This window comes from Esox lucius, chromosome 1, assembly GCF_011004845.1.
Source record: "Esox lucius isolate fEsoLuc1 chromosome 1, fEsoLuc1.pri, whole genome shotgun sequence".
Taxonomy (NCBI): domain Eukaryota; kingdom Metazoa; phylum Chordata; class Actinopteri; order Esociformes; family Esocidae; genus Esox; species Esox lucius.
In genome coordinates, this window is record NC_047569.1 from 28,131,244 (window position 1) to 28,149,319 (window position 18,076).

The 18,076-nt window shown below is 40.1% G+C and overlaps 1 protein-coding gene across 2 annotated transcripts in view; it reads left to right on the plus strand.

Moving 5' to 3' along the window:
• tyw1 (tRNA-yW synthesizing protein 1 homolog (S. cerevisiae)) overlaps window positions 1–18,076 on the plus strand; it is a 63,068-nt gene that overhangs the window by 2,794 nt on the left and 42,198 nt on the right. For both annotated transcript variants that reach the window (XM_010902239.3, XM_010902316.3), the window contains exons 5-10: window positions 353–547; window positions 783–1,058; window positions 1,448–1,573; window positions 14,711–14,840; window positions 17,239–17,291; window positions 17,398–17,516. In XM_010902239.3, the coding sequence (XP_010900541.1) occupies window positions 353–547; window positions 783–1,058; window positions 1,448–1,573; window positions 14,711–14,840; window positions 17,239–17,291; window positions 17,398–17,516 (899 nt within the window). The remainder of the gene's footprint in view (window positions 1–352; window positions 548–782; window positions 1,059–1,447; window positions 1,574–14,710; window positions 14,841–17,238; window positions 17,292–17,397; window positions 17,517–18,076) is intronic.

Here is an 18,076-nt window from a genome sequence, read left to right on the forward strand (position 1 = left end):
GAGATCTTGCTACAGATGATCAGCAACGTAATGCTCTTAATCAGTCACAATGCTATCTCGGTTGAGCAGGAGAGTGTGCTTGGCAAATCTGTGCTGTAGAAAACCATGAAACATCAGGCACTTTATACTAGGTTCTCTGTAGGATAATTTACAATGTTCTATTTAAATCTGTGGTGTTCCCTATGATGCTTTTGTTTTATTGATATTCGTTTCATATTTATGCGTCCCTGAAAATATTTTACAGAGTTCTTTTACTTTATTAGTCCTTTTTATTGGTATGCTACGTATTCCGTATTGGTTTATTTTGTGCCACATTCCAAATATCAGTTTCTTATGACATCTCTCTCACCAGTGTTCCACAAAGTCAATTTGTGTATTCTTATTGGCCACCTACACTGACGGACAGCCCACAGAGAATGCTAAATGGTTCTGTAAGTGGCTGGAGGAGGCATCTACTGACTTCCGATATGGGAATAACTACCTGAAAGGACTGAGATATGCAGTGTTTGGCTTGGGCAACTCTGTCTATGACAGCCACTTCAATACGGTACGAGTAGATATGTCTCCGATTGATATGTTTCCACTGTCTGTGTTGCTGGTTCTTACCCACATGAAATTACATCAGTATGTAGTCTAGCTTGATACTTTTATAAAGATTTACCTCATTTATGTAGACAAGAATAGTAAGCCAATTGAGTTGATTAACAGAGTTCCCATGATAAAAAAGAATGGAAATGTCACAAGGGAAAAAACATTTTAATCCCTTGTACCCTCTCCCTTAGGTGAGCAAGAATGTGGACAAGTGGCTGTGGAAGCTGAGTGGAGTCCGTGTTCTGTCCAGAGGCGATGGTGACTGCAATGTAGTGAAGAGCCGTCATGGCAGTTTGCATTCTGACTTCCTGGTCTGGAAGACCAAATTTCTGAGCCGTCTGCAGACCATGGTTGCAGGGCCGAAGGCCTGTAGGGGGAAATGTAAGACCGGTGGATCCTGTAACAACAGGAAAAAACCACAGAAGACTGACGATGAACAGGCAGCTCCTGAACAGCTCAGCTCTGAGGTTAGACTAAACAACTCTTCTCAGTATTTATGGAAGGTTGGGATTTGATTCCTGGTACAATAAAGATCAGTACACAGGCATGACAGAGGGAATCATAGACATTTAATGACTTCTCTCTAATGTTCTCTTGCTGTACTTTCTTCCTCCTCTCTCTCTGTCCTATCTCCCTCTACTTTCTTCCTCCTCTCTCTCTGTCCTATCTCGCTCTACTTTCTTCCTCCTCTCTCTCTGTCCTATCTCGCTCTACTTTCTTCCTCCTCTCTCTCTGTCCTATCTCGCTTTACTTTCTTCCTCCTATCTCTCTGTCCTATCTCATTCTATTTTATTCCCATTATCTCTTTCCCCTCTCAATGTCTGTCTACCCCACCCCCGCCTCTGTTACTCTCTAGGAGGAGCTGGTAGAGTCCAGTAGTGAAGAGGAGGCTGCTGGAACTGGACCAGATGAACAACACCCAGGCTCTGTCATTGATGTGGAGGATCTAGGAAACATGATGAATGGCATGAGGAAAGCCAAGGTCAGACCACGCTCTGGGGTTTAGAGGGGCTTCTTTCAAAAAATCTTTCTGTGTCTGGGAAGTTGACGTTATATGTTATATTTTTGTGTCCAAGCAAGCAAGCAAATTTATTTATATAGCACAATTCATACATCGAAGCAATTCAATGTGCTTTATAAAGAAAAAAAAAGAAAAAGAGAAAAAAAATACAATAACATAAAAACAAATACTCAAATGAAAAAATCTAAACAAATGGAAACATCATGATAATAAAAAATACAATAAGAAAACATAAAGATAAAAAATGGGATCAAAACATAGGAAGCTATAAGGCTAAACAGTGTGGTTAAGTTTAAGTGCTCAGTCATAGGCACGTGAGAAGAGAAGTGTTTTTAACCTGGATTTTAAAATTGATACGTTTGGGGCACGTCTAAGATCTTCTCGTAGTTTATTCCAGTTGTGTACAGTATAAGTGCTAAACGCAGCTTCTCCATGTTTAGTTTGGACTCTGGGTTCTACTAGATGACCTGTGTTCATGGATCTAAGAGCTCTGCTCTGTTTATATTCTTCAAACATATCAGAAATGTATTCGGGTCCTAAACCATTCAGAGATTTATAAACTAAAACCACCACTTCGACATCTATTCTGAAACTGACTGGAAGCCAATGCAAAGATTTAAGAACCGGAGTGATGTGCTCTGTTCTCTTCGTCCTGGTTAACATTCTAGCAGCAGCATTCTGAATGAGCTGCAGCTGTCTTTTTGGGGAGTCCAGAGTGACTGTTAAATGTGAGGTCTATCAGAACACCAAGTTTTCTCTGGTTTTAAGGGCCAGAGAATCCAGCTCTTTACTAATACTTGTTCTTTTATTTTTGTTGCCAAACACAATAATCTCAGTTTTTTCTTGGTTTAATTGTAGACAATTTTGGTTCATCAAGGTATTTATGTGCTCTATACAGTGACACAGAGAGTCTATTGAGCTGTTGTCATATGGTTCGAGAGTCATATATATTTGAGTATCATCGGCATAGCTGTGATAGTTAATGTTGTTGTTTTGTAGAATTTGGCCCAGAGGTCGCATATAGAGATTGAACAGAAGCAGTCCGAGAACTGATCTCTGTGGAACTCCGCATGTTATAGTCACCCTATCAGATTCATGATTACCAATGGTGACAAAGTAACTCCGGCCATCTAGATAAGATCTGAACCAATCAAGGACTGTCCCGGAGTGTCTTACCCAATTGATCATCCTATCTATAAGTGTTCTATGATCTACAGTGTCAAATGCTGAACTAATAGAACCAGAACTGTTATCAGAATCAGTATTCAGGCATATATCATTTAAAACTTTAATCAGGGCTGTTTCAGTACTGTGGTGAGGTCAGAAACCTGACAGAAATTTGTCTAAGAGACCGCTTGAGGTCACAAAATTGCTGAGTTGATTGAAGACAACCTTCTCAATGATCTTGGCTATAAAAGGGAGATTTTACTATTTGCTGTAGGTCCATTGTTATAGAGTTAAAAATTGTTTTAAAAACGTCTGATGGCAGTGTGTTGAGACAGCAAGTGGAAGCTTTAAGATGTCGAACTGTTTCTTCTAGGTATTTTTGATCAATTGTATTAAAATGCGACATAATAAAAAAGTTATGTCTTGGTGTTCGTGGTGACGGTACTGTGTCCATGTTAGACTGTGTAGTTCTGTTGGTCCGTCTAATACTTATATTTTTTCACTCAAGAAACACACAAATTCATTACATTTCACAGTGTACATGAGTTCTGATGCTACCTGCTTCATTGGGTTTGTAAGCTTATCGACCATGGCAAATAGAGTGCGGGTATTGTTGATTTTCTTGTTGATCAATCCCGATAACTGTTGCTGTCTGGCCCTGTGTAACTCATTGTTGAAGCTACCAAGGCTTTGTTTATAGATGTCATAGTGGATCTGAAGTTTAGTTTTACGTTCCGCTTTCCTACATTCTCTTTTCAGGGCTCTTACCGTCATGGTGGTTCCCCATGGTGTTTTCTGTTTGGTCATAGTTTTCTTTACCTTTACCGGTGCAACACGATCCAGGACATTCAACATTTTGGCATAATAATTGTCCAGGAGTGCATCAATTGACTTAGCACTCATTGTTGGAGAGATAGCTATGGCTTCCATAAACTGAGCATTGGTACTCTCATTAATGTACCTTTTCTTAAGAGAAACAGAGTTTACTGGAACATTCGGGTTGATAAGTGATTAAAAAAATACACAAATGATCAGACGGGGCCAAGTATTTCACCATGACAGAGGAACTATCGAGACCTTTAGAGATAACGTGTGTACGTTCTTTCATCCCCTGTAATAATAAACAAGTTATAATCAACTGAAATAACAGAGAGTAAAATCATCAATAACATTTGCAGAATATTGTGGAGGTCTGTAAATGGTTCAAAACTAAATTTTGGTGGTACCCTTCAATGTAAAACCAGAGGTATTCAAAATAAATAAAATTACCTAGTGTATTTTCTTTGCACTGGAAATGTATCTTGAATGTGATTGAGGTGGAGAGGTTGTGTGTGTGTGTGTGTGTGTGTGTGTGTGTGGGGGGGGGGGGGTTAGTTGTGCCCCCGTTTGGGACAAGGACAACTTCTGGAAGTATTGGGTGATTTTAGTTTGAGGGTCAGGAGGGGGGGGGGGGGTGGATACTCTGCCTATGAGTACTGTCCTTCATGCTTATCTTGTTTGGAAATTCCAAGAGCGTGACATATGTTGGCACCAAGCAGCCGGCATCCCATGATGTTTGGATGAACCCCATCAGGTCTAAAGCGGTCTTTACTGTTCCAAAAAATATTGTAGTTGTCAATAAACCTTATCCCGTGGTTGAGGCATGCTGATATCAGCCACGTATTCAGCCCAAGAAGTCTGCTAAAAGATTAAATTCCTTTCCCCAAAGTTGTAATGGGGCCTGAGATGAAAACATGTTGTTGAAAGTTGTTTATTTTCTCCAGTAGCATAGATAAATGATTTTTCAGGATCTCAGAGCCAGTTTTCCTTTGTAGAATGTCAAAAGACCCAGTGTGGATAATAATCTGCATGTTGCTTGGATGTGTAGAGAGAATAACTGGCAACATTTCTGTTAGCTCTCTGACCGATGTGTCAGCCATGGTTAGGTTTTCAGTCTTTGCCATTCTGATATCCTTGGTTAGGCCGTCCCCAATCAAGGTAGCATCTGGCTTATCAGATGTGGAGTTAGCAAAGTTTCTTCTTTCCCTCGTTCTATAAGTGGTTTTAGGGCTATTTCTTGGATTTTGGTTAGCCCTAATGCTAGTGTTGTGGTTAGCTTCCCTAGGTTCATTCACACACATTTAATTCAGAGTCAGTGGTTCGTACCTGTTTTGCAGTGTGAGTTCAGGTGGTGGATTGAGGGTTAGTGCTCTCTTATTTGATTCTTGCTGGATTTGCCTCTGTGGCGTACAACATCAGACCCAGTCCCCGCTGAAGTTGATTCTTTTGGTCTAGCCCCGGTGCTGTGCCAGTAAGATGTGTCATTGGGTAAGGCTGGTTTGAAAGCCTCTGAGGTTAATCCAGTGGCATTAGCACATGTCCAAGGGAGAGTGTCAGCCAGGTCCGTGACAGAGTGGTCTAGATTTGAAGTAGACCAAGGATAATATTTTATTTAAACTGGGATTTCCAGAAATATTTATACAGTACATTTATTATACAATTCTCCTTTGTTTGGCACCACATGAGTAAGTCATTAAGCATCATGAAGTTTTTACAGCTTTGCCACATCAAAGACTAAAAATGTCATACGGATTAACTGCCTGTGGTTTGTTAACTGCCTGAGTTTGAACAACAAAAGTGTGTAATTCATAACAAACAAATCTGCAGTATTTAACCTGCGATTAGGTATTTTAAGGTATTATATTTTAAAACATTGACACTCAAAATAAATTGTTTAAAGGTGACATTCATTTTATATTGGGAGCTATTTTTTAAGAAAACTTGTACATTGCTTGTGTAAATGCTCAACCCTTGGTACATTCATATTTGGTAGAGCCAGCTTTTGCTGCAGTTACCGTTGTATGTGTTTTTGTAAGTATGTACCTGCTTTGCACACATCAAGTGTATGTGGCCATGTCTTTCTATAGCAAAGAAGTCCCTATTGTCAGAGAACTAGGATTAATCAAGTAACCATGAATTATGCCAAGGCACTGAATGCTCCTTTATCTCCTTTCTTTGTTTGTGTAGCTGACAGCAAACCATAGCAATGTTAGAATCATACCATTATAATGTGCCATGTTGTAGCTTAGTACTGCTCCATAAGTCATCCATAACGGATGTTTTAAGTGATTTCTTTTCATAATATTGTAGCATACGGCAGTCAAAGACCACTCGCTCCTGGTTTGTTGAAAAGCTCATGCTCTTTAGATTCTTTCATCTAATTCTTCAAGCGGACAGCAGAAAGAGTGGCATTAAGCCTCCTTGCCTTGCTTTAGCCGATACCATATTAGCTGAAGTCTGGAGGTATAGTGGTTTTATTGAAGGAAAAACAAAGCAAGTGACAGATGGTTTGGTAGACATTAGCTTGGGCAGGCGCAGTGGGAACCTTCAAGAGTGAAAGCAGGGCTTGAAGGGGAGAGGAAGTGAGAAGGAGAGAGAATATTTATCTGATTTTAGTCACAGTCAGAAAAAGAAGGGATTAATGAACATTTGTCCACTCCTTTCTACCATTCCGTTTTTAGTCTATGCCTTAAATATGAATGAAAATTTACATTTGACATTTTGGTTGTTCGGTGATAGAACATATGAAGCATGCCCTATATCAAATATTATTTGTATATAAAGAGAAGTAGCCTTAATGTAATGACATACATAGGGAGAACAAGTATTTGATACACTGCCGATTTTGCAGGTTTTCCCACTTACAAAGCATGTAGAAGTCTGTAATTAATATCATAGGTACTCTTCAACTGTGAGTGACAGAATCTAAAACAAAAATCCAGAAAATCACATTGTATGATTTTTATGTAATTAATTAGCATTTTATTGCATGACATAAGTATTTGATACATCAGAAAAGCAGAACTTAATATTTGGTACAGAAACCTTTGTTTGCAATTACAGAGATCCTACGTTTCCTGTAGTTCTTGACCAGGTTTGCACACACTGCAGCAGGGATTTTGGCCCACTCCTCCATACAGACCTTCTCCAGATCCTTCAGGTTTCGGGGCTGTGGCTGGGCAGCTCCCTCCAAAGATTTTCTATTGGGTTCAGGTCTGGAGACTGGCTAGGCCACTTCAGGTCCTTGAGATGCTTCTTACTCCTTAGTTGCCCTGGCTGTGTGTTTCGGGTCGTTGTCATGCTGACCCAGCCACGACCCATCTTCAATGCTCTTACTGAGGGAAGGAGGTTGTTGGCCAAGATCTCACGATACATGGCCCCATCCTTCCTCCCCTCAATACGGTGTAGTCGTCGTGTCCCCTTTGAAGAAAAGCATCCCCAAAGAATGACTTTTCCACCTCCATGGTTCACGGTTGGGATGGTGTTCTTGGGGTTGTACTCATCCTTCTTCCTCCAAACATGGCGAGTGGAGTTTAGACCAAAAAAACTTTTGTCTCATCAGACCACATGACCCTCTCCCATTCCTCCTCTGGTTCATCCAGATGGTCATCAGACGGGCCTGGACATGCGTTGGCTTGAGCAGGGGGACCTTGCGTGCGCTGCAGGATTTTAATCCACGACGGCATAGTGTGTTACTAATGGTTTTCTTTGAGACTGTGGTCCCAGCTCTATTCAAGTCATTGACCAGGTCCTGCCATGTAGTTCTTGGCTGATCCCTCACCTTCCTCACGATCATTGATGCCCCACGAGGTGAGATCTTGCATGGAGCCCCAGACCGAGGGAGATTGACCGTCATCTTGAACTTCTTCCATTTTCTAATAATTGCGCAAACCGTTGTTGCCTTCTCACCAAGCTGCTTGCCTATTTTCCTGTAGCCCATCCCAGCCTTGTGCAGGTCTACAATTTTATCCATGATGGCCTTACACAGCTCTCTGGTCTTGGCCATTGTGGAGAGGTTTGAGTGTGTTTGATTGAGTGTGTGGACAGGTGTCATTTATACAGGTAACAAGTTCAAACAGGTGCAGTTAATACAGGTAATGAGCGGAGAACAGGAGGGCTTCCTAAAGAAAAACTAACAGGTCTGTGCGAGCCGGAATTCTTACTGGTTGGTAGGTGATCAAATACTTATGTCATGCAATAAAATGCAAATTAATTATTTAAAAATCATACAATGTGATTTTCTGGATTTTTGTTTTAGATTTTTGTTTTTAGATTCCACAGTTGAAGTGTACCTATGATAAAAATGACAGACCTCTACATGCTTTGTAAGTAGGAAAACCTGCAAAGTCGGCAGTGTATCAAATACTTGTTCTCCCCACTGTATTTTACATCAACATGTTTCTGTGCTCATTGGTTAAAATGGGATTTCTTCCACATGCTGTAAAGCCTGCCGTGTGCCTGCCCTGAATTTATTTGTCCGTTGTACATACATTGGTATGGTTATTTCTTTATTTTAACGATTTCCTACATTGTAGAATGATAGTGAATACACACCACTATGAAATAATACATAAGGAATCATGTAGTAACCAAGTGTTACCCTTTGTCCTGATGACAGCTTAGCCCACTCATTGCATTCTCCCAACCAGCTTCATAAGGTAGTCACTTGGAATTCATTTCTAACAGTAGGTTTGTCCAAACTTTTGACTTTAACTGTAGACGTTACTCCTTTGACAGGATTCAAATGGCTATTAATGATGATTTGCATGCATGTAAAACTGTCTATGAAGCCTTCAGATACAGAATAAAATTACTGTGCATGCGCATACTGTCAGTGTCTAGGCATGTGCCACTAGAATAGAGTTTCAAGGAAATATACTATAGTAGCGTTTATACTGCCAGCCAGCTTCCTGGCATTCATCTCGCCAAGGCACCGTGGGAGTAATATTTCCCCTACTTCAGACTGATGTTGTTTGACAGCGAAGGACAGGACAGAAATGATATATTCTGGATTTTTGGATCAGCCGTTTCTAAAGCAGGTGGCAATTCTGTGTTCCCTTTGTTTGGTTCTCTGGGTTGTTGCTCTCATTCAGTGTCTACTGCCTCCTTAGCTCTGACCGCATCCTGCTCTCTGGTACTGGGTTTGGGTGGGTGTATATGCTTAAGACATGGTGTGATAGTAGTTTTCATTGTTTTCAGCATCTCAAGTCATAATTTGAGTTTACACATTTTTTTTTTACTTTGGGCTGAAATTTCAGAATGTTACCCAAGGAGAGGTGCATTATTGGTACTGACTGAGCCTGCATCAATCCCTTCAGTGTATCTAGGTACTTTTGGAGAAGTGCAAAGGGGGTGAGGTTTAAGTTGATAATGGTTGTTATGAATCTCTCCATGTTTGGCAAAGGTCAGCATTAATCAATAAGTCATTTATATTTTATTCTTTAAAGCAAATTTATAGTTTTGATTGTTTAAACACTCACTTGCAGTAATATTTTGAATCGGTTTGATTAAGGAGATTGCGTGCTTTCGTCCCCATTGTCAAGAGATATGTTTCAAGCTTTGTTCCATAATAAGTTTTAGTTCCCTCTGTCCCAGGAAACAGATAAATCAGTCCTGCAATTAGCCACACTGCAACGTTCTACATTCACTATACAGAGAGATTAATTTCAGAATATTTACCCGGGGGGAACCCAGTCTAATGTCACAGTGCTAAAGCAGTGCCAAAATGCTGAGGAATTTTTTAATTGGTCTCTCAAGTCAGTGCGGTCCTTGCTTGTATGTGTAATGCTTATCAATCAAATTAACCACCACTTGTTCAAACTAAACTATAGAATATTTGTTTTAGTGTTTAATTATATTTTCTGGTCCACTGATTAAAATTGATAGATAGAAAAATACGTATTTACATAACTTGCTTATGAATTTCTGCAATATTCAATCTTTAATCGCCTCTGTACCCAAACACATTGCATAATATCTTAGGGGTGGCAGGTTACTTAGCGGTTTAAGTGTCTGACCAGTGACCAAAACATTGCTGGATCAAATCTTCAGGCCAGCAAGTGGAAATTGTTGTTTCTAAACAAGGCAATTCATCCCAATTGCTGTAAATTAGAATGTATTGTCAGTCATTTTACATGGTAAAATATGGATAAAAAAAGTTAAAGAACATTATTTGTTGTATGTGTATATCTTTTTTTAAAGGTGAACCCAGTATGTATTTTTCAGTTTCATTATTGATTCAGGAACTTATTAAATTGAAACAAGTATTTTTATAATTTTGTTTTTAAATAACCTTATTACATCATTCGATAAGTCTTAATAGACTCTTTGAAGGCGCTTGGTGTTGAGGCACCCCTTTTCCTCTGCTTGTACTGATACAATTTAGAATGGTAATTTTATGGTTCTACCACTAGAGGGTGGCAAAGCATGTTTTTCTATGCTGACTTCCTCAATACCTCAGTCTTCCTTTCAAAATACCATGAAGACAGCCGATCATCAGTGTTGTGCTGACATTGTAATGAGTTCACTGACAGTAAATAGTCCTTAAAACGAATGCCTTGACATCGCTGGTCTGTGTCTTGATAATCTATTCTGAATAATGAAATACTCTTAATATTCTTAATGTGACACTGGCACTGTTTTGGTATGTCTTATTGCCAAAAAAACTAAGGCTGATATGTCTTCATCATTGTACACATTTGAATATTTGACATCTGAAAATTTGTCAGAGTCTATGTCAAAGGCTGTTTCTGTCTATTGACCTTTTTTGGGCTTTTGACTCTGTTTTGTTTTGTTGAGTTGGCCAGAACACTACCCTTCTATTGTTTCTTCTATCAATTGCTGTTGACTAATTACCATGAGCATGGTTCAGTCGATGGCTCTTCATATCTTTACTGCCAAATTCAAGTCCAGTGAGGTTTGCTGTTAGTGATGGCAGTGCATTAAACAGTGTTGTTTGCCAGGCTGGGAACAGTGCCAAAGTGAGTCTTGTTTTCTGGGTTGAGTCTTTCGTGCTGTATGAGGACTATTTTATGAGGTTAACCCCCCCCCCAAATTATCTGAACTAGGTGCTTGTTTAAATTATGCTAAATTATCCGAGACTTGTTGAAAAAGACTCAAAGCTTATTATTTGGTTCTGTAAACTTGCAGATATTGATTGCGTTAGACACTACCTTCTGAGGTAGCATGTGCCAGATTTTTGTGTGAAGACAATTCCGTCGGAACTGTATCAAGTTTCTGTGCAGTATGCATATTCAAATGTTCCTGTGATAGATGGCCACAATCCTCCGTGGTATGTCTCAAACATGCCGGTCTCAATTCAGTCACTGTTATGTTTAACGCTCTATGTCTAGCTATATGCTACGTCTTGACCGCGACCATCACGCTGGGACATGACCATGTTCTGTTACTGCTGACACGATGCTACGTCATGACCATGAGCATCACACTGGGACATGACCATGTTCTGTTACTGCTGAGACAATGCTACATCATGACCATGAGCATCACACTGGGACATGACCATGTTCTGTTACTGCTGAGACAATGCTACGTCCTGACCGTGAGCATCACACTGGGAAATGACCATGTTCTGTTACTGCTGAGACAATGCTACGTCATGACCATGAGAATCACACTGGGACATTACCATGTTCTGTCACTGGTGAGACAATGCTACATCCTGACCGTGAGCATCACACAGCACTATCACATTAATGTTCTATTGATTTTATAGGTCAAAGTTAAGAGGCAGAAGCGTTGTCCATCTTCCAGTCTAGATACCTGCCATTCCTATTGATAAATGTTCTACAATAAAATCTGTCTTTAGCCAGCATCCAAATTATGTACTTTTTACATGTTAATAAGCATTTATGCTACCAATAACCCTTTAGAAGTTTAAAAACAATTTGCAAGTGGTTACTTTCATAAAATGTTTCTAATGTCACCATTAAGGCACAGTAAAGTCATCTCTTTCCACAGTATGTGTGGGCGGACCATAGTTATGAAATGGCTTTATAGCTATGTGGATGACTCTGATGTGGGTTCATTATTCAGTTTGTCCTTTAACAAGAGGCCCTGCCTAGGGCCTGTCAAATTATAGAAGTTCCTCCCTGTAAGTAGTGCTGAACACGTCTTGACTGACTACAGACATGTTTCATGCGCAAAAGTGTGCATGCACATCCACACACTCACACACACAAAAACGTGCTACTCTCTGTCTTATTCTCTCCGGCAGTTGTCAACAGCAGATAAAGCTGATGGGTAGCTAATGGCTGGGCTCAGAGACTCAGACATCAGCTAGCTATCCCAGTGTTAAGCTAAAGTAGTGTATTGCAGGAGGCAATGAACAGACAAAGACATTCAATCCAATGTGTGTGTTTGAGTTCCTTGAACCTGATCTTTTTTGCTAACTTTCTACTGCTTGTCACTCCTTGTTATTAACAAAGAGACTTGCCTATTGGCAATCTCAAGGTCCAATACACAGCTGGATTTACATCAGAGAAATGTTTGCTAAATAATATATGTATTTCCAGAAGTGTGGTATATTGCTGAATTTCCAAATCTTTCATCAGGAAAAATATTCTAATATACCTTCCTTATTGTCAAGCGTGGTGCTAGAAGCATCATGAAGATCTGACCAAATTCAATGTGAACGATATGCTAAAATGCAGACCATTTAATGGGGGAAGTACTCTTTCACGACAGTGTAATACAGAGTCTTGTAGTAAAACATCATTACTTACGATTGTAGAAACAGACATAGTTCTTCATGAAATGTTATTTTTCTGGGGAATATTCATTTTTTCCCCCTATATGGTTATGCAATTCTTTTTGCACTTTGGGTAGAGTCTCATTCAATAGAAAACAAAATGTGCGTCAGATTTTAATATAACTTTTATTTCATCAAGTTTTCAAAAACTGAGATGTGCAGCATATTAACTGGACCAGCGGTTGTGTCTGTGGTGTGAACCTACTGCGGGCAGAAGGTCCCTAGGGTGAGACACATTTGTCCGAAAACAGCATTAGCCCTGACACACAGACACGTACAAACGCATGCACATGACCACAACTGCTGACAGAATATCAGCCCAGCGATAACTAGCCCCTGAAGAGCCCTACTGCTCTGAGAAAATGACATATATACTGTAGATGCCTGTAGGCCCGTCTGAGCGGTGGCGGTAATTGGGTTGGACCGATGGGGTTGCAGGTGCTGTTACTAAACACGGCAAGGCTAGTCGTCCATCATCTTGGCGTCTGAGATGATCATGACTTTAACTATTCATACATTCAGGGAAACTTTCGGGCAGGACTTCATTAATCTTGTGTCTGTGTTTGTAAGTAAACAGCGAGTCCCTGGAAGCTTTGTGGATTTACATTGTGGACTTGACGCTGTGCCACTCTACCATATGGTGTCATTTAATCCATTAGTCTGGCTGAAGGGAGGAAGCTGTTCCTGACTTAAAGAGCCTGGTGAGGGTGCACTGGGTCAGATGTTGGAATGGCCTTCTACCCTTGGTTCCTGGAGCTCCAGAGTGGTGTGGCTGAGGTTGATGGTTATTTAATGGAACTAACATTTGATCGATGAGCTCTGTTTAATTAAGTGATTAACTGCGGCAGCATGGTTTGAAAGCTCATATAATCAATGAGCCATAGTGGTCAGACTGGTTCAGTTTGGGTGATGACGTCTCAGAGTTCTTAACAGTCTGTTCGTGGAGTTGAAAATGGTGTGAAAGCACTGTGCTAATGGTGTTTTTTATGTGTGTGTTATCACTTTCATCGCTCCATCCTACTCTATTCTATAGGGATACCCTGTCATTATAAAACCAGGTTCTGTCCAGCTATATCATCTGAACTAATACATAACAGAATTACCTGTACACATTACCTCAAATAGGATACTTTGATTCTTTTAAACAGACATGTCACTGCTGCTCTATTTACATATACTCTACCGTTCTAAAGTTTGGGGTCACTTAGAAATGTCCTTGTTTTTTAAAGAAAAGCAGTTTTGTGGTCCATTTAAAATAGCTTGAAATGGCTGGTTTTCAAGGGATTATCTACGTAGGCATACAGAGACCCTTTATCAACAAGCATCAGTCCTGTGTTCCAATGGCACGTTGTGTTTGCTAATCCAAGTTTGGCATTGTAAAAGGCTAATTGATCATTTGAAACCCTTATGCGATTATGTTAGCACAGCTGAAAACTGTTATGCTGTTTAAAAAAGCAATGAAACCCGGCCTCCTTTAGACTGTTTCATTATCTACAGCATCAGTGTTAGTCGGTGCATTTACAGGCTCAAAATGGCCAGAAACTAAGTACTTTCTCCTGAAACTAATCCGTCTATTATTGTTCTGAGAAATGAAGGCTATTTCATGTGAGAAATTGCAGAGAAACTGAAGATCTTGTACAACGATGTGTAATACTCCCTTCATAGAACAGTGCAAACTGGCATCGAATAGCCTCACAGCACGGAACTGTGAGGCGTCTGTTTCTCAAACTAGACATTCTAATGTATTTGTCCTCCTCCTCAGTTGTGCACGGGGCCTCCCACTCCTCTTTCTATTCTGGTTAGTGCCAGTTTGTGCTGTTCTGTGAATGGAGTAGTACACAGCATTGTACGAGATCTTCTGTTTCCTTGCTGTGTCATCTATGATTGTTGTCATATCAAACGTGATAATAATCCAAATATTTGCCAAGGAACAGACCGGTGACCATTCTCTTGCTAGATTAATCAGAGATGATGACTGAATGTTCACGTACATAACATTGCGTCAACATTTAAGTATTATTTATTGAAACTGCTTGTAAAGGCATATTTTTTTTACAACTATCTGTAGTTTGTCCTGAGAAAATATACACATTGGGGTCACCGTTTTTGTGGTATTTATATTTGCTTGAATTTAAATTTTTCATGATTGTTGTTTTTACTAGCCAAATCACTGTCATGGGTAGAATAAAATGTGCCTTTATTCTTGTCCAAATTAAAAAGAATGCAAGAATAATCAGGTTTTTGTCAATAGAAAGTTTCACCTTTTCTTCAATTGGGTACAAGAATTAGCCTTCTTTTTGGAACAAACAGAATCTAACAGAGTTGTTGTGTGTTTGCTGCAGAGAAGAGTGGAGGGCCAGGTGGATGAACAGATGAAGCTGCCAAGGCTGAATAGACAGAAGAAGGCTGAGGAAGAGGAGGAGAGAAGAGAGATGATCACTCCTGCCCTGAGGGTGGCCCTGACGAAACAAGGTAAGATTCAGACCTGCAGTGCATCGATATAATCACTACAGAAAAGCAGTCAAGGTGTGGTATTATAGGAAGTAGTGCAGATGGAATTTAATTGTGATTCAAATAACCATTATTGTTGCTGCCATAAGCTAGCTTCCATTTTAGCTAAATGTTTAAAAAACTTTAGCATTGTTTACTTGCATCAAATATCTCTAGACAGACTGGTTGTAAACCGGATAGTTTAGAAATTTAGTGAATGGCACTAGAAAGCTCTTGATCCCATCACATGTATATGTATACATATGTATTGAACAAATCAAAAAACATTTTGATTTTGGTAGTGTAACACTTGGCCTGTGAGGTTTTCTAGAAAATAGTGCATTATTGATAACAACAGATCTGGATTAACTGGGAATTATGTGAAAAGTTACAGTTATGTAACTTTTGTCTTATTTATGTCTTTGAATAGACAGTGATGTTATATACCTCCACACTTACATAGACAGTGATGATATGGTCAAGTCTTTGCTTTCTGGCAGACTGGTGACTTTTAATGACTTTGGTGTGAGTGGTTGATACAATGCAAGAGAATGACTCTTGGAGTGGTTGGCTAAAAGCTCCACAGCGAAGTAGGATTGGAGGTCAACTTTCTCTGCTGTCTTTTGGTGGTCACATGACTGTGAGCCTCTCCACACGGACAGGTACAGTTAAGTCTACCTCCACCTCACTCGTTTTTTCTCTGTGCAGACTGACAGAAGTGGCAGCTGAGGTGTTTAAAGTTTTTACCTAATGATTACAGGGGAGGATTGGACCCTCTGACTGGGGTCCTCAGACTCCAATACTAACTCTCAATAGGGCTGGTTTTTGTCACTGTGACGCATCCCACCACTTTCCAGAATAACTGAGACAGCCTAACTGAACACAGGTAGACCAACATGTTTTTTGAGGAGAAGTGCTAGTTCCTCCTGAGGGGGATTGTGGGTAAGACAAATGATTTAGAGGTCAGTGTTGCGACCGGTGCCATAAAGGATAGGATAAGGATGTGTGTGTGCATGCGTACCATTTATTTCACGGGCGGGTGTAAAATAGGCACCATATTCAGGCCAGAGTCTTTCTGGGCTGGTTTAGCCAGTTAGCGGGAGGGTAAAGTGCGCGAGGGACAAGGAGAAGAGAGGCACTAAGGATTTTGGGTTTGAGGGGACGTTTGGTTTTCTTTCCGCTGCATGTCCACTGTTCCTCTGCGCCCCCCCGCCTTGGATGGGTTCAATTCACTTTCTATGGACAGCGTCAAGGCGTCGTTGACTTTTGCATCTTGGGAAGGCGGCGTGGTCGTTTTAGCTGTTCTGGCGTGTTCAGAAGTTGGGCCACGGTCAATGAATCCGGTTAACGCGAGACGTTTATCACGTGGAGTCTTTCATAAACAAGTGAGGGTCTAGAAGTTGTTGTTTCTAATCATTGTAATTGCCAGTCCTCAACTGAAATGTTCTTGTGTGGGTATTCTGTTGGAGTGTGCTTGATTAAAGTGAGGGGTATTTAACTAGGGAAAGAGGAGAACTGGAAAACTTTTCTGAGGTCTAGTATTTTCATTATCTAGACCCCAGATCACCCCTTCTTATCCCGTTCCACCAGAAATCACCCTGGTTGGAGGAAAGGACTGTAAATGCATATTAATCCTCCATTGTGCATTACGTTGGGCCTTTGCTATTAGCTCAATGAACTGAGGTAAATTGTACAAAACCTTTTTAAAGAATAGATTACTTAAACCCGGCTCTGACCTATTCAACAACAGGAGATATCCAGCCCTGCGAATAGATCAATTATATCTTACCTTTTGATGAGCATCCATTCATTCTGACCTTGTTCTACATCACACAAAATGCTGAAATAGAACTTCATAAGTATTTTATTTTTTGAAAGGCATAGATGGGTACCCCCTTGAATCCTTATGGAGAACCCTTGATGTCAAAGCCCGGGCATGTGCCGGGATGATTAAAAGAGTCAAATAGAAAGTATTCTGTTTGATGGGTCTGACTTAAGAGCGGGGGCTGTCAGAGCTTGATATGCAGTGAAGTAGTTATTCGCTGCCAGGATAGGCAAGACTTGATAATCAGTGACGCATATATCACTCAGTCGCGATGCCTTTTTTAAAGTCATGTTGCTAATTTAAATGTGTGGGCTTTATAGTTCACAAACCCTGCAATTTCTGCATTTCTAGTGCTATTATTGCTACGTAATCTAGTGAGACCTCACATCATGCAACCAGTATTTCTATGTTATTACCATGTAACACTATGCAGCCGTGCGAAGCACGTGTGACAAATACGGAGAATGCCCGACTAAAGATCCAACAAAAATCCCAGTTGTCAAAATGCCTGTGCATCTCATGGACTGAAAGCGTTTTCTACTTTCTGCTCTACAGGTTACAAGCTCATTGGGAGTCACTCAGGAGTCAAACTCTGTCGTTGGACTAAGGTAACGTACTGTAGACACCAATTTTCTTTTCCTTATATAAGTCCGCTTACATTGATAGCATGTGCTTTTAGAATAATGCAATGCCCCGGAATTTCCTACCCTCCAGTCCATGCTAAGAGGAAGAGGAGGTTGTTACAAGCACACATTTTACGGCATCGAGTCCCACAGATGTATGGAGACCACCCCTAGCCTTGCCTGTGCCAACAAGTGTGTCTTCTGCTGGAGGTGGGTACATCTAAACTGTGCCTGTTGGGGTGGTTAATTTAGTCGTTTGAATATAATCCCTACAGCATTATTATTATTATTCTAATTTGTGATTGCAATTGTAATTTAGCAATGTTGTTTTCCAGCTTGACTTACAGGATCAATTATGATTAGATGTCTTGCTCAAGGGCACAACAACAGATTTCTTTCACCTTGTTGGACTGTGTAATTGAACCAATACCCTAACCTCAAGATGATCTGCAGCATAATATCATTGCTCTCATATGCTCAGTGCAGTTGTATCCTTGTGTGTCATTTTGTAGTTTGGATGTTTTTGCTTCTATTCCAAAATGTGGAAATTAGTCAAACAAAATTATCCTTGAATGAGTAGGTAAACCTTGGACTACATTTGGATATGGCTGAGGGATTTACAAATGTTTAGCCAATGGTTAATTCCAGTGTGTTCTGGTAGTTCAAGGAAATTCCAATTCTCCTTAATTCATTTAAATTACTCTTACATTCAATATATTTTTTTATTTTAAATCGTGACTTTTTAAATCCAAAAATAATGGGCTGTATTT